We start from the raw sequence: 21,648 nt of genomic DNA on the forward strand, positions 1-21,648 counted from the left end.
GTCTTCCTAAAAAGTTAGAGTACAAACAAAAGAGGGACAATAGGATGTCCATGATCGACGATGAACACACGTTTATGTGCGCGCGTGATTGTTCGAAAGTTTGTCTGACATCCGGGGTATGCGCGCGTACGGCGCGGAGCAAAATTGACGTCATTATCGCGGAGTGCTATTACAGGACCCATTTTCATTTAAACAGTGTACATTTTAGTATTTGGGTCATTCCATAAATTTGAGGTCCAATTTTTTTTTGTTACATCTGATATAAGTTTTTGTCATTTCAGAACACATTCTCTATCCTAACCTCCCTGAATCCATCAAAATCCATACTCCTGTTTTGGAGAATTTTGGCGGATTCAGGATACCTCCATATTGAAAACGGGGGAATTTGAATGGATTGAGGATTGTAAGCCTAGCGGTACTGCAGGATTTTGATGGATTCAGGATACCTCCATATTGAGAGGTCACCGACTCCAATATTTTTGGTGTGACATAATTGGTGGATTTTGGCGGATTCAGGATACTTTTTAGTACAGATACCCAAGGGGTTGGGGATAATGCCTTCCATTTCCAAGAGTGATATACCTGCCCATAAAATATAAAATAGTTTAAACTTTGAAATCAATTTTATTGAGTTATCCCATAAGTGCGAGTGGAACACGGAATAATGTAGTTCGTCGGATTCCCATATGCCACGAGGTCAAAATTTGACGCACAGTGTAGAACACGCGCACGCAAGTATACAAGCTTTTCAGCATATATGGACTTTTTATCCTGTTACACGTACATGTACATGCAGCAGGATTTTTAGAATAGCACGATACATGGAGTGTGATATGGACCACAGTACATGTATATATACGGGATAATGCCACTCTGTTGTTGCCATGGATTAACCAATCAGGATCGAGGATTCAAGTTTGCTTGAAGATAGGTACATATGAACATTGCCGTATTTACCAATGGATGCAGTAGTGCTGATAATATTTAATTGTTTCATGTGTAGAAAGGTTTTGTATTTGGCCATTGATTCTGTAAGGACACACGAATCGGCTCCTTCTTTTGACCACTGAATCTCTCAATACTGCATTGTGCAAGTGAGCAATGCATGTTCAAGACACATCACTACATGTACCGGTAGATGCATGTTATATGCATGGAAAAACTCCAAGAGTTTTGTACATGTACTTCACTCACGAAGAGCCTGACAACAAGTCTATGTTTTGATCCATCTTCACACACCTCTTACAAACACGATCCAAAGCCTTAATTCCCGCCCCCAGAGAACGACAAAACGTTCAGAGTGATGTGGATTATATTGTCCAAACAGTTGCACAATTAGCGCACACCTTTCAAAAATTATTTAGACAGTGTCTCCATATCAGAGTTATTATTCCTCATCAGATGTACCTGTACTGCTTTGTAACAAAGCAATGAATTATGCATGGGCGGTTTTTTTTTGTACGGATATGATCAGTGGTTTATTAGCTATGCGCGCACTGGGGCAGGACTCCCAACATGTACTGTAATTGAAAAACACCCACGGGATAAGGCAACAGTGCATTTTTATATCGGTGTGTTTGTTTGGAAATTCGGTACCATATGGTTGTAAATTATGTCGGTTTCGCCCTTTTCTTTCTTCTGTTTTTTGGACGTGCATATATTTTGTATAATTTATGCAGACGCCTACATGTAGTTTTTATTGTAACAGATGTATTTAAAAGCATCTCATACCAAGGTACTGGTACAGTGTACATAAAATTGACAAAAACTGCCCGTGTGCATTTGTGGGTTTATATTATTTTTGCTGGTCCCAGAGGGCTAGCCTAGTTCCCTCTTTGTGACTGACTGACTCCCCGACTGATTGACTCCCCGACTGACTGACTGATTGTCACTTGTGACGTAGCCTGGGGCCAATTTCATGGAGCTGCTAAGCACACAAAAAATTTGCTTAGTGCAAAAAAAAAGTCTGGCTTATAATAGCAGGTTACCAGCCAAAACTCCACGAGATGTACTGGTATATTGCTTGTGATTGGTATTCAGCTATTGTTTGCTCAGCATGAAAATAACATGGAGTTTTGGCTGGTAACCTGTTTTTATAAGCCAAACTTTTTTTGTGCTAAGCAAATTTTTGTGCTTTGCAGCTCCATGGAAATTGGCCCCTGGTTGCAGCCTGAATGAAGAGAGCTGGGCAGTGCTATTGTATAGGATTACCTTGTAGTGGTCCAGTCGAATTTGAGTACACCAGATGCATGAAAAGACTTCCAGTGAATAACCATTCTAAGTCAATTGAATAGACTTGTGTTCTCCTGGACCATCTTTGTCTCGTTAAATTCAACGCAAATTAAAATTGAGTACCGGGTATTGCAAATTACATGAAAATGCAAATTTAATGGATTTTTTTCATCATCGTACCGGTATTGTTACCGTGGCCTACATAAAACCCCATGGGATTGAAGCATCATGAAAAAGGGCTTACATGTAAAATACTGTTGTGTTTTTTTACACAAGATGCAGGAGGCATCTAAACGGACTTACTCCATTTGTGTGCACTACAGTAAAAAGCCATTATATTGCTGTATAAACGGACCAACGTGTTTGCCTCAAAAGAACACTGAGTACATCTTCAGCTGTAATAACAAAAACCTGGTAACATCACCTACCGGCACTAGTCGTTCCTCTTTGAGAATTTAATAAGCGGGGCGTTTCTTCAAGATTGGTGCACACTGTTAATTTAAAACAAATTGCAGGCATTGCGCGCGTGCACGTGTATTGTGTAGTGAAAGGAGAGACACACATATTTCACTCAGATTGCATGTTTGTGAAAAGGGGAATTAATATTTGGAAATAGGTTGACCAAATTTGCTTTTAAATATTGGTTTCCAAATTGCACTTTCACGACATGTTAAGAAAGAAAAAAACCAGGGTTATCATTGAAATCGAGGCCTCCAAAAACACCCAGATGTACACATTTTGATACCCGTATACGAGAAATTAGCTATGTTTTTAAGGGCAGCCGTCAATATTGACTGTTCGCGAGGTCAGCGAAGTTCGCGAACTAATTTTGATCCCAAGTTTCAAGTAAACATCAAGCTCTGCAGGTTCATTTGCATCGCATGACAATGCGCCTTTGAAATGCTAAAACTATGCTAATATGCCACAGCTGCTGAGTTCGCGAAGTGCGCGAACCTATCGTACGCGGAGTTCGCGTAACCAGCTACCGGTCAGTGCTCCGGTAATATTCAGGCTTTCTTGGGTCCACGGTATTTGTTATTAAACCAGGAGCAAGGCGCTGTGTTCCCGAATATTTTCCTGAAATTTTTATTTGATAGGAGGCAAATTTCCGACACATCGTTTGTTAAATGTAACATCAGCGTCAGCCAGATATTCGCGAACATTCGCGAACAGTTCACGAAGTCTTTATTGAAGCTTTCCCTAAGAGGTTTGCATGCAGTGGTGTGCATTTATGGGTAGTACGGGAACCAGGTACCCTATTGGAGTAAAACACAGGTACCCATAAAAGAAAAAAACCAACCCCAAAATTTAAATCCTGGAAGTTGTCTGAAGGGCTTTGTAGGTTCACGGTGTAAATTGCGACTTTTGCGAACGTCATCTGTTGCACTTTCTTTTTTTTAACCCTACCACCCTAAATCCATCAAAATCCATACCCCTGTTTTGGAGTATTTCGGTGGATTCAGGATACCTCCATATGGAACAAACTGGGGGATTTTGATGGATTCAGGATTGTAAGCCAGGCGAGCATTTTTTTCCTGAATCAGCCAGTATGCTATCCGAAAACATGACATCAAAATCCATCATTTGGGTGATGGATTTTGAAGACTCTATGGAGAAACATACTGTACAATTTTTTTATGCCGGCATACATGTAGTATCCTGAATCCGTCAGAATCCATTAGAAATTCGCTGGTGGGTTTTTGGAGGATTCAGGATACGTCCAGTATCTACACTGGTAGATTCTGATGGACTCAGGACACCAGCATTTTTTTGCGTGACAAAATTGGTGCATTTTGATGGATTCAGGATACTTTCTAGTAAAAACACCCAAGGGGTTAGGGTTAAAGAAGAATGTACTCGTGAAATCTATTTTGATTTGCAATGTAACTTGGTTTTTAATTTGAAAATTCCCACAGAAGTATCTAACACATTGCACTATTTTTGCTCAGACATGTACTAATAATCTTTGCATTTGTTTCTTTTTTTCCCTTTTCTTCAGGAAAACCTACATCCCGCCAGTTTCGACAGACAATCTGGAGTTTGGGGGAATACCATACTACCGCCTACCAGTAATACACATCAAGGCCACGTATAACAACACCCACATAAACATCACGGACCACACCGGAAGTAAGATTATTTTTGGGGGTACTGGTTTTTATGCCCCAATATGTACAATTATATCCCGGATTTCCTTCCCATGTGGTTTGTTTTCCTTGATTGTTGGCCCAGTTAATTCTCGCAAGAGACTATTAAAGGGCTTGTGTAATAGAATTTGTTAATGCATGTTCAAGGACTGCATTAATAAGGGAATAAATACGTACTTAATTGGCCGGCTAGGGGCCTGGAAGGGGATATTCGGCGAGGACTGTTATCCACGTCATCAAAATAGGGAAGAAAATTTGCATTATGAGTGCTTTCCACAAAAAGTTATGATACGGCCAGGTTGGATCGTTAGCCGGTACCGGGAAAATCTACCAATTTACTGACAGAAAAAAATTGCTCAAAGCAAAGATAGGATTGGTATCAAATGGTCGCCAGAAATGGTATTGTTCGGAAGAAAACTAACATTGAAGGTGGCATTAAAATATAGGGTGAGTCAAAAAAAAGCGGAACCCAAACCCCAAATTTAAAAAAATTTGTAGCACCAAAAATAATATTAATGACTGGAAAGGCAATTTCATAAGCTACTTTTAGATGAAAAAAATACTTTAATAGCTCAATCCGTTCAAAGAATATCACCATTTAAACACCATGCCCCTAAAACCTGTCTCGTTTTGGCAAAAATGCAATTTCAAGAATCGTTGTCACAATTGTCTTCCAACATCACCAGCGATAAAACCTCAGTTTAAAAGTTAAAAATATTCAACAAGGTCCTTTCGAAGGCCCATCTTTTAAAAAAAAAAGTGGATTTTATAAATCATATTGTTTGCCTAACCAGGGTTGTTTATAAAGATATTGTGTACTGCAGTTATTGACAGTTGTTGAAACAAGTATTCTGTGTCAGTTTCTTTGTTGTACAAAAACGTAAAAACACACAATAAATTGCTTTTTTGGGTGGATGAGACAGGTTTTAGGGCCATTTCGTTTAAATGGTGATATTCTTTGAACAGATTGAGCAATTTTGTTAATTTTTTTTCATCTAAAAGTAGCTTATGAAATTGGCTTTCCAGTCATTATTATTTTTGGTGCTACATATGTCTTTAAATATGAAATATATTTGGGGGGGTTTGGGTTCCGCTTTTATTTACTCACCCTGAAGGATGCCCGCAGGCACACTTTTGTTTTTACATTAGCAACGGAATCCAGTTATGAGACCCAAATATTGTGCATACTGTGCGTTTCTCAAAATGTATAGTATCCATTGAGCTGAAACTTCAACAGGTTAGTTTTTGTGCACCCTTGGACAATTTTGTCGCTTCAAAACGGAAAAAAACCCCACAAAATAGCAAGTAATGTCATGTACATTACCTTTAAAAAAAATGGCTATCCAGCTGAGTTATTTTTAGGCCTCTCTGACCCCAGTTCACATCCCACCCAGGCAGACATATGGATTGAGTTAGAACATTAATATCCTCCTAAACCACCTGGACTTTTTAGTTTCAAATTCTCACGAGTTTTACCCAAATGTCTTTAACCCATTTTAATGCCTGTACTGCCCCCCACAAGTGCCCTGTCTGTTACTCTCTGTACACTCCATTTGTTCATCAGTGAATAAATACAATGTAATACAATGTAGTACAAATGTTAATAATGGGTTAAAACAATAGATCTCTCTCTCCATGACGTCACTTCCTACAGATTGCCACGTGCATCAGCATTTTGGGTGTCAAGTTTTCTTGACGCGCTTCGGCTGCGCAGTTTTTCGATGAAATTACGAGCAACACGCGCGCGTGTTTAGAACATTTTGCACACTGCGCACATACACTCTTGCTTTACTATACTCTTGAGGACAATGCTTTGTGTTTCCCTCTGCCCCTGTAATGTAACACTCTCCCGTAGACTAAGCGCACAAACCTACTACAGAGGAGCATTTGAACAAAAGACCCAACTCCCAAGGACTGAAAGGATCTGTTGTTCTCCCTTTGTGTGTCGGTCTTCGGGGGTTATGAAGAACACGTACACACGCACCTGATGGCTTTGAACAAGCAGTTGTACTTTTCCTACGAAGATGGCGTCCTATGAAAGAGATCTATACATGCTTTACAACATTCCTATTCATAAGTTGGGGTTCCGAACAAGCAAAAAAAAGGCAACTCATGTATAACTAATCAAAATTTTATTGATCTCATGACCTACATGTGAATAATGTAAAAAGTGCAGGATTCGGTCTGATGTGTTCAAAGTCGCGGCGCTTGCCAATAGTAAACATGTGCATGTATGAAGCAGGGGGAATGTTGGGTCAAACGTGCAAGCCGTCACTGACATTCCAGAATGACGCCACTGTGACTTGACATCAAAACCGCAAAACATTGCACAGCTGTCTTCAATTTCTCTTTCTCCTTCTCCCCCCCCCCTTCCCTCCCCCTTTCACTCTGTGGTTCATCATCGCCGATGCAGAAAGGAGCTACACACGAACGACATGTGTAAGTACATGTACTCTTCTCTATTTATGGGACATTTGTGCTTTCATTGCGTGTTTGATTCAAATTGATGGGCTTGGGTGTTGTTGATTCTAATGCATGTGACGTTCTTTTTGGATTGTGTTTGTTGTTTGTATCATTCATTCATCTGTGTGCATATTTTCTGTGTTCAATTCTTTTTTGTATACTATTGCTTGATTTACTCCAAATTGCTTGAATCCTTGTTATTCTCATACCCATTTCTACTATTCAAAAACTAACTGTCAGCCTGTCACCTTACGTGAAATGTAGTTTTTGGAGATTTTTTTTATCAATTCGGATACCATATAAAATATTTGTGCACCTTCCTAACACAGTTTCCAACATTGTGAAAATCCACAGAGCAAACTACCTGAAGTACATGTACAAACATGTACATTATATGTACAGGGATGTGAAATCTCAGCTTTAAAGCTGATTTCAGCTATTTTTAGTTTTGGATTTCAGCTTTTTTTTTCATCTTTTTCCCTCACTTGCTGTGTACAACAGTATAGCAAATTTCCAAAGTTCAGCATTTTTAACACCTTTTTCAGCTGTTTTCAGCTTTTTTTTATCAGTGGTCACTCACACTCCTGTATGTAGCTCATTCTACACACATACTGGTACATGTAAGGCCTCATACATTTGTGCACTTGTATAGTAGGTTTTCCTAACATCAAAAGCAACGTACATATTTTCAAAAAACATTCAAAGGAATTGCTTGTTTCCCAGACACTATCTACTTAAATTTATTTTTCCTTTACTAACATATGAACTCCTAATTGATAAAAGAAAGTTTCTAATATGCAATGTCCCTGACACTGGAATTGTTCTCACAGTGTATGCTAAAAAAAATAATGATGGTAAATTTGTGAGCTGTAGAAATATGCAAACTTATATCTGCAACCTGGGATTCACAGCTTTTAATACCCCTTATCGTGTTGTTAAGGCGCCCTCATGGGCTCACGAATAAGACCAATTGGAATGTGATCTAGGTTTCTCCGTTTTTGTTCCCACAAAAGAGTGCAGTTGAAGGGTGAACACTGTTTACCGTGAGTCAGTCCAGTTCACTCTCATTCACGACAAATCAGCCAACAAATTGGATTTTACACTCGGTCCTTGACAAGCTCTGATGGTTTGCAATATTGGATTCTTTTTTTGTGTGTCTTTTTTTATATTTTTGTGAGGGGTAAGGGGGCTGTTGTGATTGTAATGACCGGTATTGCGATAGAGACAGAAAGTGTCTACGTGAATCAAACAGCTCTAATGAAATCTTCTTCTGAGAGAAAGAGACAGAGAGATCATTCCGCAAGGGGAAATGCCAGGAGTTTGTTTTGATATCCAGCGTTTACATATCACTCGGTGCATGAAATTAGCCCCCCCAAATAGCCACCGCACATCAAGCAAATTGCGTTAGCGCCATTTATGACCGAGACCGTCGGAACAGTTAATGAGCAGTAGATCCTATGACCTAGTTAATATAATTGGCTCCGCGGAGCCACCGCGAAGAGAGCGGTGGGGGGAGTGGGGGGATTGAGAAAATATGGACGATGACGTGAGTTACGACGAGCTGAATTTATGACTCTGTGTGGGCAGCCTGTCCCATGATTATCAAACGCAAAAAAAGAAAATTATGTGTAATGGGTTTCTCGGTCTAAAGGCTGTGGCAGGATGGAAACCAAACGCATTATTCAATTTGGCTGTCTATATGAGGCAAATTCTGTTTGTTGCACATCCCACGCACAATAGGATAGGTTTGTTTTTTTTCCCTTCCCTTCAATTTTTTTTTGTCTGGAATATAATGCACTCCAAAATTAATTGCAGTTTTTTAAGGGCTGCAGACTTATACATATCATATTTTGGGGGGGGGGGGGCAAGTGAGGGGGTGGTTAATGTCAATTCGCTTGGATTGGGTGTTACGGTTGGGATTGTTTTCTACTTTGATGAACATGAAAAAATACTTACAGCTGGGGTCATCAGTAAAGCTCTCACAGACTCTAATGGGGCTCATATTTCTCATAAACTTTATTTACCTTTCTTTAAAAATAGACATAATTTTCAGCGCCTTGGGTACCTAATTGTTGGTAGATACGTGCGCTGTATAAGACTCTGATGTTATTATTATTAGAATGCCGATATTGCACAACATTATTTGCCAAAAAAGGCCGAATTTGTGAGATGTCCCAAACATTATCAGTAGATGTTGGTTACAAGTTTTCATATTTTTTTTTCATGTCAATCCTTTTTTTTTTCAGAGGAAGTATTTTTACAAAAACATAAACATTTATGACTGACTGACTAATACACATTCACCATTAGCCTAATATGCAGAACATGGTTTACCACAATTACTTAAGCCAAATTCCCAACGGTGTGTGGAAAAAAACATATTAAAATTGGAAGATTCAGGACTGTTAGAGTTAATACAATCCTCTCTAGTAATGGATTCTTAAAGCCAACTACAATTCGGGCGATTCACAATGCAGTGCGCCACCAAGAATTTGCCACGGAGAGTTCATTTTTCCCAGTGCACTGTGGGAGATGGTCGACAAATTCTCAGCGCGAGCTATTTGAAATTGCGAGTCTTTCCGGTCACTTAGTTTCGTAAGCGTATGATTCGAGGATCTGTTTACCCTGTCCTTTTCTTCTTATCAATATGGTGTTTTTTGTAAGGCGGCAGACACTATATGTTCCAACCTATAACAAATTAGATCAAGTTTTCTTCTGACTCTCATGCAAATGGACCATGTTTTGTCGACCGTAAACCTGAAAAATGGACTCTCCATGGCAAACTCTTGGTGGCGCACTGCATTGTGAATCGCCCAAATTGTTTTCACTTGAAGCTTTGGAGTCATTTAACAACAGTTTTTGGACAGCTGTGGTGTGGGATTTTGAGTTTTTAGTACCAGAGGAGATCAAGGGGGTTAGAAACGACATATCACACATCACAGCAGTCAATAATTGTTTTGTTATATCTTGCCAATAAGTTGAAAATATCAATATGTTTAATTCACTTTTAATTACTGTGAGCTTTCCTGCCAGTCATGACATTCCGATGTTGCAATTCTCTGTAGCCAGTTACACAACGCAGTGTATACATGTACGAAGTTAATAGTCATTTTTTATAGACGGGACACATGACCATTCTCGACCAATGAAATGACAGTATCAAAGACACGATATGCATTTTATTTAATAATGATAATAATAAGGGAATAAATGTGTGCTCCGGAGGTTTTTATCACTCGTTTAATACCGCTTAGAGTCTGGGTGCTGATAATTACCCGAGCCGGAGGCGAGGGTAATTATCAGCACCCAGACTCTAAGCGGTATTAAACAGAGTGATAAATACCGACCGAGCACATATTTATTCCCATTCATAAATACCTTATCCGTAAAAAATATCAAATAATTCGTTCAAAAAATCCCGATTTTGTTCAACAAGTTCACTTCATGCTTTTTGAAACATCCCTCTAGCAAAATAATGGAGTGTTCAGCTGGCGAGTAAGATGTAAACAACCCTTTTATGGAGATTGACGCGCGCGTAACATGTTCTGCGCGATGTCACGCAGAACGCACCTGGGGCGTTGCATTTTGAATTTAGAACTATAAAATTCTGACTCGCTTGTAGTGTTGCGCATGCCTATGTGAGGATTGTGAACGTTCAACCAATGAAACGGTAAGAGGCACTGGATTTTTAGGAGTCCACATTTTATTGTGACACTGGAAAAGTGTTTAAGACCAGCTAGCCATGTCTTTATCATCCGTTTAAGACCGGCCACGTGACGAGCTCTCGACCAATAGGAATAGCCAAACTGTCTGAGGTATTTATGAATATAGATTTATATAGCACACTTATCCGGAAACCCGATCAAGGCGCCTACACACACAAAAATAGTTAAGTTCCAGTCATAGAGAAATAACTAGTGAAGTAGATGCGATTTCAGTTCTCTTTTGAAGATGTCCATTGATGTTGTTTGACGGAGTGTGGCAGGTAGTTTATTCCAAATGGCAGGTGCGGCCTTGGCGAAGGCACGCTGACCATAGCGGACAGTTCTAGTTCTTGGTTCTGCTAGTAAGTACGAGCCAGATGATCTGAGAACCCGACCTGTTTCTTTGAAGGAGATTTGTTTCTACTTTGGCCAAGTTACATAGTTACATGTGTACATGTAGCTACATTGTAAACCCTTGCACACTAAAGATTGCAGTACATTCAGTATTTATTCATTTTTTTCCCAAATCATTCCATGTTAATTCACTTTACAAATTTTTTTTTAACGAGGTTGAAAAGTCTGTTGATTTCTCCCTGCAAGTGTCTCGTTTTTTTTGTCTCGTCCAACTTTCCATGCTTTTGCTTTTGCTGGAGAGCAGTCGTGGCATGATAAAATTGTTGCTAATCTTACATGTGTGTTAATAACGTCCGTGTTCTGTTTGATTTGGAGTCGTTACATATCATCACAAAGATATAAATATGTGCAAAGTACATTTATTTGATTTGATATAACAAATAATCCAAACTTTCTGAAAAGGCTGGACTGTGAACTTTTGTCCTAGTTACCGGTACACTCAAAGTTCAGGTCATTGAGGTACGGCTGTCTGTGCCAACAAAAGAGGGCGCGTTTTTACCACTTTTGAGAGCCCCTTTGACGAAACACTGCATGTGCATGGTTCGCGCACAAAGTACGCATGATTTACTTATCCTGAATGTGCACAAAGCTAAGCCATAACATCTTTGCGCGTGAGTGCATGCGTCGGCGGCGCGCGAATACATTAGAATTGAACTTGCGATGGTCTCCCAGACTAATCCTCGCCCCAATAACTTTTGGATTATTCGAAATACGCAGTGGATGGACCGGGAACCGGTCTAGGTCTCCCCCAACTCTCCTTTTCTGGCTGTTGAAGGGGTACTTGTGCACGGAGCCCATACTACACTGGCATGTTATACCATACAGTATTTTCTAAGTACTACTTCTGCAGCATTGCTAATGTTGCTAGCATTGTGACTTTGGGTGTAATCCCTGTCTACATGGCATAAATACAGGTTTATGGCTTCTGACTAGAGTCCCTTGAACAAAGACATTGTCAAAATGGTGTACCACCAACAGAGAGCTAGATAGCTCAGCTGGTAGAGCACCGGAACAGCAATCTGGAGGTCGCAGGTTCCAACCCAACTCCAGTCAATTTCTTTGTTCAACTTTAAAACTTTCTATATCTTTTGTCTAACAATCAGGGTGCCGAAGGGTTTAAGAATGCCAAGAAAGGAACAACGATTGCTGCACAAACTGTCGGCATAGCAGCGGCCACCGTAAGTAAACTTTCTTTTCCTTTGTGCGGTAGATTCCCATCATAGAGCTATATTAAATGACTAGAGCGCTAACTCCTCATTCTTGCGCACAGAGCTAGAGATGCTTTGAAGCCGCTTTGGGCGCAGACATTTTGAATTTATGTGCGTGTTTGTAGAACACAAATCAAAATAGATGGATTGAATTTTAAAAGTGCACTCTAAATGCAACGCGCAAGCAGAAGGTACGCAAACAACTTACACTCGTCATGATGGTTCAAAAAACGTCACGGCAAAAAGCATCTGCAGCGGAGGGACGCGCACACGTTGCACTGTTTGCGAAGAGCAAAATGAAACGCTCATTTGCTGACGCGTGCGTTTCAGTTTAGGGCGTATCGGCTTCGATGACGCACCGGTTACGGAATACAAATGCAGATATGCAAATAGCCGTACAAAATTTCGAATTCTACATAGGTTTGTGCACAAACATGGATGCACCCATCAGGCATTACTTTGCACATCGAGTTAGGGCTCTAGTAATTTAATATAGCTCTGGTTCCCATCCCTCACAAAACCACCCAGCAGTGCATCCAACAAAGTGCATTTGCTCTTCGTGCTTCTCTTTTTAGCTGTGGAAAGCAGCTTAAGAAAATGATCATGTCTCTCTGTTGGTTAGTAACAAACTTCAGCACATGCCTTTTTTAGGCAATCAATCACCCTGTCCCAATAGGCCCTCGCAACAACACATGCTTCAGGTCTCCACTGACCAGGTACCAATGTATTACAGTCCTGGACAATTGGGTCACAAGGTCACTCATTGGCATTAGAGTTAGCACTTTACTGCACACAAATTGGGTGTTCCACATGCTATAAAACGCTCCATGCACCAACTGGCGTTCAACAAAATAATGGGAATCCTTTTCACTTGACAGTCACGACCACGTGAGTAGTTGTGCATTATAAGAACAGACTTTCGAGATCATTTCAAGCCCATTTAACAAAATTGCTCCAAATCCTAAATAGGGAGTACTGTAGCAACTGATCTGCTGCAGTTGCATCTCGGAGGCCACTACACAAGAGAAAACATGTGCGAAATTGTTTTGGGTCTCGTGACTGGATTCCCTCGCTAATGCATTAAATAAATGTGCCCTGGGGTGCACAAGAAATAACCTGTTGAATTTTCACCTCAGTGGCCACGATGCATTTTGAGAAGACAGAGAAAACATATGCACAGCCTACAAATATTGAGTGGCTCAGAGTGAAATGGGAGGAATATTATCGCAAGGTAAAATCTGGACTTTTTTATTTCACGAGGCGAAGCCGAGTAAAATGGTTAAGTCCAGATTTGACCGAGCAATAATATTCCTCCCATTTCACAATTTAAAGCCACTCAATATTTGTTTTATATAAGTGACATATAGATCCTCGTCATTTGATTTACAGTTCAAATGAACTTCTTTTTCAATACAAAATTGGCGGGAATTGTATTTCTCTCTTCCAAACCACCCCTTCACGAAATGTTTGAACCCAACTCTGTAGGCACTGGCTCTTGGGAACAGTGTGCACACCAGCATGCATTTGCACGCGAATACCGCGCCTTGGAACAAGGATGATCGCAACTGTTGAATAGTATTTCCCATTCCCCATGGCGAATGGGACTTTTTTGAGCCCCAGCGTGAATGGGAGCAATAATGAATGTCATGTGATGTGAGTTCCACCAATCAAATGACAAGGATCTGTATGTCAGTTATATAATCTTTCTTATGACTGGATTCTGTTGCTATCACATAAAAAGTGGGCCCATTAAACCACCTTCAATAATTGTTTTCTTTTAATCATAAGCATTTCTGGCGGAAAACTATCCTAGAGCTATCTTCACTGTGAGTGGGATTTTTTCCCTCATTAAATCGGTTTTCAGCTAGTCCTTAAGATTTCAAAAATATGTGAAAGTAAGGTCTCAGAAAAACATTCTGCTAAAAAAATTATGCCATTTTTTCCCCCAGGTTATTCCCGTTGGAAAGCAGTTTCCGACAGAATTTTATTTCCTACGAAAATAAGATCCTCTGCAAATGGATTACCTAGCCGTCCAAATCTTAGTTTAGCCTCCCGAAATTAGCCTCGGAACTTGCCATCTATAAAAGAAAAAGTAGCCACCGGTGTTTATTGCTGAATTAGTTTTAAGTGGGTAATGTGTTAAGTAATGGACTGAGAATTTTGTCTTCTTCTTTTTCTTTACCATCCGATTTTTGTACAGAAAGCACTGGACAAGGGGTTGAAGACTGTGAGAATCGTGGTGAAAGGAATCGGCCCAGGAAGACAGGTGAGGGCCCACAAGGGGTTGAGAAGAAGGAAGGGTCGGGAGGGGGGAGGGGGCGGGCCCGGAGGGAGGGGGTAATGGGGTGTTGATCCGCAGGCGGGAAATTCAATTAGAATCACGTAGATCATCACTACACATCTTTGGCGGTGGAACCCTTTTTTATACCTCGGGAGCACTGGCGGATCGACAATATATCTGCCTCTCTCCACCCAGGAGTATAAATGGGTACCAGCATTAGCTGGGGAGTAACCTGTGGTGGACTGGCATCCCATCCAGGGGGAATAGAAATAGCTCTGTCGTGCCATGCCGAGGAAACCGGGGATTAAACACCGGCCTGAGGAGCCATGTGGGCTCGGGACAGACTTTCCTTTTTTTTTAACTTAAAGGTAGAATACATCATTTGCAGCTATTCAAAAAGTAACTGACACAATTATTGTTGGAAAGCTTACTTGGTTTAACTAAACTCCCAGTGAAATTATTCTTTCTGGCATGCTGTCATTTTGAAGAAAACAATAAAAGAAGGTTATTTCCAAAGATGTGTCTAAAGACCCCATTTTTTGAAATTTCCATCAGTAGTTCATTTTTATTTTGGTGAAGCCTTGGATGGGTGCACTTAAGCACGCGGTTAATATAATTCGTCGGTTCAGTGCGTGACATCGCATAGCTGCAGCTGAATGAGAACGTGTCCCGGACGCTGATTTCGGGCGCAATTCAAAACGTGACTCGGCAATTTTTAAATTGAAATCGAGATCCTAGAATATTGTTTTCTCAGAATATGCAGCATTCACTGAGCTGAAACTTCATCAGGTTAGTTGTTAAGCATCCTTCTTTAGATTTTGAGCACTTTTGTTGCTTCAAACGAAAAAAAATGCACGAATGACAAATGATGTACTCTACCTTTAACACATTAGTCTCTGTATTGCCCCAAGCCACCCTGCCTATTACTCCCTGTTTCATGTGAACGTCTTGGTACCAAACACTGACTAGTCTAGTCACAGACTCCCGTGTCACCCAATTGTTACCAGCATGATCAGTTGAACAGGAGTAAAGGTCAAAATTGTTCATGATATTATTGTCATCAAGTTGCAAAAGTTTAAATATGTTGTACATTGTAATGATTTTGTTCCTTTCACGGAGTCCAGTCTATTACACCTGACCAGATAAACCAAGTCACGACACAACATGAATGCAAAAATAGGACATTTTGATCCTATACACGGTATTTGGATGTACTAGTATTCCCGTAAAATCTCCCAGGTTTTTTAGGTCAATGGGCATGCTGTATTGGCCGCAGGTGCAGCTGTGCACCTGGGCTCAGGTGCATTTGGCTTGCATGCAAATGCCACAGGTTCCCGCACATGACTGTTTCAAATCGGTCACGCATATTCCACACCTTTCTGGTACATGTACCTGCGACGTGTGTCATCCCCCCCCCCCCCCCCTGCATAACTAGGGTTTAACTTCTAAGGGGGGGGGGACACTTTGGGAAGCACCAATTTTTCAAGGGGGGGGGGGAGAGATGCTGGAAGCAATATGGCACATGTACCGTGGTACGACCATACACGTTTGTACACATGATCTGTTACACGGTACCCTGTGGAGACATGGGTATAATAGGGAACAAAAGATTGAATACCGGTACCTCTCCACTGGGCAATTTCTATAGATGATAACCGGTACGTCTCAACAAGGTTATCAAAAAAAATAGATATATGGATTTTTACTCAAAAACTAGGAATTTCCAAGGTGTGTTGATCTGTCGCATATTGAAGTATATTAAATCCGAATTTTAGCCCAGGAAATTAATTCTGGTTAAAATAGGAGCATTTTGCAACTAATAATAATAATAATAATATCTAATTCTTGTAAAGCACCAGATCCGTCAAAATTGACGCTTAAGGCGCTTCACAAAAAATAAAAATGAACCATAAAAATGCAAAATTTAAGAACAAAACTACACTTTCAAACTCGAAACTACACTTTCAAACTCGAAACTACACTTGCAAACTCGAAAACTTTAGTACACAAGAACAAAGAAATGACTCCACAAGGATACAAATTTCAGTATGTTTGTACACCCTTATGGTACACATTTTAATCCTGCTGATGTATCGGTACACACTCGTATACTTTGTTGTGGTTTCAGCAAACGTACACATTACTATTATTAAACCAATTGATGTCATAGGTTGATATCTGATCTATTTTGATCAAAACCGGAAAGATAAAGATAAGTGCCATTGTCCGAATATAACAGTTGATACTTTTCAAGTTTATTTACAGAAACACAAGTCTTTTGACTACTGTTTGATATCTCTCACAAAACCACAATTGTTGTGGTGCAAAATCCATGTGTTATCTTGGCGTTGGCACCGAGCCAAAAGAGAAATATGGCACGTAGCCAAAATTCCTCGTGAGCGATTGCGGAGTGGAGTCATGTGATAACGATAACATTGTTATCAAATATTACACAAACAGGTGGAAAATAATGGGTTAAAAGTATTTGCAAGAATCAGAAACATTTCCGGTTATTGAAAACTGCTTAGCGTATAACATATTAGATGAATATGATATGAAAATGGTTGTAAGTTTTGGTGCGCAACATTTGATCAACAGCTAAATGATCATAGGGTTTTAAAGGTAATATCCAACATTTGCAAACTTCAAAAAACAAAACTTCCAAATTATTATGAAATACCTTACTTGACTGTGAGTGAATAATAGTCTCAAGCATCCGGTGAAATCATGGCACCTGGTGTGCTGTCATTTTCAAAAAAAGTGCGATTTTTGTATCAATTTCCAACGATGGTCCGTCGACCATTGTTGGATAAAATACTTTCTTGTTTGGGCTTTTTGAAAAAAGGAAGGAGGACTTTTCTTCCCAAGATGGTGGATTTTCCAAGATGGATTCTTCCATTTTCTCTTTTGCTGATACTTTTGTGTCCAAAGGATCCATCGCCCTTTGTACCAGATTTTGAACTTACATACGTAGCCCTAACTTTGCTGGAAACACATACAAGAAAAAAGGAGGGAGGGTTAAAAAATATGGGTCAGGCCAAGAAACTGGTTAATTTTTTTACTTGCCCTAAATATGATGCATTCAGGCTGAGATGGTCCTCTGGTTTTTATAACAAATCAAATTCATGTTAATGTTACAATTTGGTACTTGGACCCTAATATTTACCCATGAAAGCAAAAACAGAAAGTTCCTTTTCATGTAACAATATACCCACACAACCATAACATTACTCTCCATACATGTCATCACAAGTATGTATGCTATATGGCTCGACAAACAAAACAGCATCTGTTTTTTCTGGAACTTTCCAAATATTTATGATAGCTAAGTGATTTTCCATGGAGCCAACTCAGTGTACAATTTAAGGGGTTTCATATTTGTGCAAAAAAAGATAGAGTGTAATGTAGCCCCCATAAAAGTTAAAAGCACCGTGTTGTGTTTCAGGCTTGTTCATCAACTGATGCCTGTCTTTTTTTCTCGAGTATCAAACTGGAGCATTGATACGTGCAGCAACCATCTGTCATTACTGGAACTAAAATACCTCAGTTGCTTACTCTAGAAAGATAATCTATCGAGATCTTGGTCATACTTTCACAGTCCAGAGATGCCACCAATATATCAATAAAACGCCTGAAATACTACTAAAAAAAACCTGAAACTACCCTTACTCCCTTTCAAAAATGTGTTTTCTGGATGTTTCAGACCAAATCCTGCACTTTTGAGTTGTCACATTTTTTGGAAAAAAAACCTGAATTCAGGTTAAAGCCTGAAAAGTGGCATCTCTGGTCACATACAAAATAAAATGCTTGTGAGTTTGTGCTGTGCTGCGCTGCGCATCAACTTGCTTATCTTTTTATTGTATTAAGTTGTGGAAAAACTTGCTTTTGAAGTTTGGTTTTTGTTTTGTACATTATGTAAATGTACAAAATTTTCAGAACCCAAATTTCAAAATGCAACTTTATGCATTTGTTTCGAACTTTGATCAAATGTACACCTGTATTAATTAACTGTACATTAAAATTATAATAGAACTCGATTTCATAAATGTTTTGCATATTATTAGAAAGGTAGAAATGCTGTGCTGTAGGGGTTTGCATTGAAACCTGGTACCCGATTACTCAACCGCTGATGTCAGAAACTGGTTCCAGATCATGGGTCGGGTACCAGTAACCAACTTTACAAATTACTTAGTAACTTCTCAGACAATGAAAAACAAAGGTTTTGAGTGCCAGTTAAGGGGAGTTTTCAAAATTCCAAATAATTTTTGAATACTTTAAACTGATTTTGATTTTCTTGTCTTTTTTTTGCTCTTGATATTTTCAGGCATCCATTAAAGGTTTGCAGATGGGAGGACTGGACATTGTGTCCATCACAGACAACACGCCCATACCCCACAACGGAGCCCGGCCGCGAAAAGCCAGGAGGTTATAACAATGTGACAAAACAGCACAGACTCTGCAAAATACTGATGGTTGGCAGTGTCAACCTGCTTTGTGCCCGATCTGTTGAAAGACATCTGACTTGTGTTATTTTTTCAATGGTTCCGGACTGGTTCCCAAGAATGGTGTCAGACTGGTTCCCAAGAATGGTGCCGGACTGGTTCCCAAGAATGGTTCCTTGACTGGGTCCCAAGAATGGTGTTGGACTGGTTACCATGAATGGTGCTTGACTGGTTCCCAAGAATGGTGCCGGACTGGTTCCCATGAATGGTGCCGGACTGGTTCCCAAGAATGGTGCCAGACTAGTTCCAGAGAATGGTGCTTGACTGGTTCCCAAGAATCGTGCTTGACTGGTTCCCAACAATGGTTCCTTGAATGGTTTCCAAGAATGGTTCCTTGACTGGTTCCCAACAATGGTTCCTTGAATGGTTTCCAAGAATGGTGCCAGACTGTTTCCCAAGAATGGTGCCAGACTGTTTCCCAAGAATGGTGCCAGACTGTTTCCCAAGAATGGTGCCAGACTGTTTCCCAAGAACGGTGCCAGACTGGTTGCCCTGAATGGTGATGGACTGTTTCCCAAGAACGGTGCTGGACCGTTTCCCAAGAACGGTGCTGGACTGTTTCCCAAGAATGGTCCCAGACTGGTTGCCCTGAATGGTGCTGGACTGTTTCCCAAGAATAATGCCAGACTGGTTGTGAGACTGGCTTGACTGTTTGTTTGGCTTCTCTCCCAAGCCATTTCAACCTGGTATTCCAGAGCCAAGCCAAACCAAATAGTTTTAGGAGCGACTCAGGTCAACCCAAATAGAATTTGATTACAGACTGGCAAACTATGCAATTGTTGTGCTAAGCAAACAGCTAAATACCAGTCACAAGCAATGTACATCGCAAGGAGTTTTGGCCGGTAACCTGATTATATTTAGCACGTTTTTTTTTGTGCTTAAGCAAATTTTGTGCTTAAGCAGCTCTATGAAATTGGCCCCAGATAATATGGCCCATTAGGCCAGCGTTTATCTCTGGTTTCAGCATTACGAATTTCAAATGTGTTGTCCTTTATGATTGAGGATTGATCCAAAATTGGTATAAAAAGAAGGGAGTAAATTTTGTGTCTCATTTTGTCAAAACAGAGAGTACACAATTGCAAAGTCAAACGCCATTTCTATTGTGTGTGAAAGATACATTTATATGTTTGGTACAAAAATGTAAGTTTTATGATCGTCGATATACGATCATTGAAATAAATGAGTGTGAAAATAGTGCATTAATCGTGCTTGTATGATTCTTCAGTTTACTGTTCTTATTAAAGAATAAAAATCAACCATTTAAGCTCCATGAAAACATTAGTTCTTGAAAGGGGGGGGTGGGGCGGGAAACTTGCACAGGAATTGAAATGCCCATAATGTTTGTTATGGGACCCTAATTTTGATAAATTATGTATTTGCCTGTCGGACGAAAATGCAAAATGATAATGTACACTGTAGTATTTTTCTTTAACTTCTCTTCTTGTTTAATCCCAAATACTTTGTATCTCCTAAACAGTATATTATTTGAAGCTGAAACTTGCACATTATCTGTAAAGAGTATCTGTGCCTTAACAAAAATTATATACAGTGAAATCTTGGTAAGTCAAACCCCAAGGGAACAGGTTCAAATTTGACTTAAGCAGAGTTTTGAGTTGAGCAGTTGTATATCATTGTTATACTTCTGAAGGCAACGAATTCTTTTTTGGACTTAACAGTTGTTTTGAGTTATCAGAGTTTGACTTATTGAGATTTCACTGTATCTATAGACCATGTGCCCTGTGACGTCTTGCTGGCAGGCAACCGCCGGGCAACCCAAGCATTTCAGCATCTTTTGCATGTTATTTAGCCCACATTTAAACAGTTCATGTCAACACTTTTAAGTCGTTCATATTTCTAGAGATTTACATGCAGTGCTGAAGAGAACCATTTCCTGAAAGATGGCATTACGAGACCACAACATCTAAATTTTGTAAACACGTGTCACATGGTCTGTATGATATTGCCCGTAATGTTGAATACATCATGTCTTTGAAATACACAAAAAATTGGAGTATCTTTTTTTAAAGGTTATTGCGAATGATGCTTTTGTGGAGTCCCAACTCGAGTGTCAACTCTTGCCAATGGCTAACGAGGACAACTTAGATTGATGGCCTTCGGTCGACTAGTGGTAGTTTTGTGACATAACGTAAATGTGTTTAGTCAAACGACTGTAAATATGTCATCACCAAACTGCTTTATCCTGGCTCCCTGCTTTGCATCAATGACGAGTGTAGCTATTGTAATCAGTGATGTGCGCAACCCCATTATGCTGGCCTATAAGAGTCGACTAGACTAGTCCAACTATGTTCAACTTGCCTGGGTTCGAGTGAAGCTGACTGAACTATGGTTAACTATACTTCTTGCCAGCGTTGTATAATCGAGTCCAGGACTCGGACTTGAGTCCATCTCGAGTCACAATTTGGCATATCGCTTGAATGTATGCGTGCCCATGTCCATGCACATCTATTTCATGAGAATGCAACCCAGACTAAGACTTGAATGAAATGGCTTGTGACTCGGACTCAGACTCGACCCAACTGACTCAAAACTCCGAAGTTGCAACTCAGACTCTACCCAAGTGACTCTACTGCATCACTGCTTCTTGCTCCAACTTGCTGTAAGATAAATGTCTTGGCCCCAGTCTTTCTGTGGTCGTCGTGTAAGGCTGAATGCAGTATCCTCACACACAACCACAGG

At 40.0% G+C, this 21,648-nt stretch overlaps 1 protein-coding gene across 1 annotated transcript in view; it reads left to right on the plus strand.

Annotated features, from left to right (window-relative positions):
• LOC119745562 (28S ribosomal protein S11, mitochondrial-like) overlaps positions 1-20,158 on the plus strand; it is a 53,595-nt gene extending 33,437 nt beyond the window's left edge. Inside the window, exons 3-7 of the mRNA XM_038222007.1 lie at positions 4,232-4,362; positions 6,793-6,818; positions 12,064-12,138; positions 14,369-14,434; positions 18,774-20,158. Of these exons, the coding sequence (XP_038077935.1) occupies positions 4,232-4,362; positions 6,793-6,818; positions 12,064-12,138; positions 14,369-14,434; positions 18,774-18,881 (406 nt within the window). The 3' untranslated portion in view covers positions 18,882-20,158. The remainder of the gene's footprint in view (positions 1-4,231; positions 4,363-6,792; positions 6,819-12,063; positions 12,139-14,368; positions 14,435-18,773) is intronic.
• Positions 20,159-21,648: the final 1,490 nt, after the last annotated feature.

The sequence above is a fragment of the Patiria miniata genome, unplaced genomic scaffold (assembly GCF_015706575.1).
Source record: "Patiria miniata isolate m_02_andy unplaced genomic scaffold, ASM1570657v1 HiC_scaffold_7, whole genome shotgun sequence".
In the NCBI taxonomy this organism is placed as follows: domain Eukaryota; kingdom Metazoa; phylum Echinodermata; class Asteroidea; order Valvatida; family Asterinidae; genus Patiria; species Patiria miniata.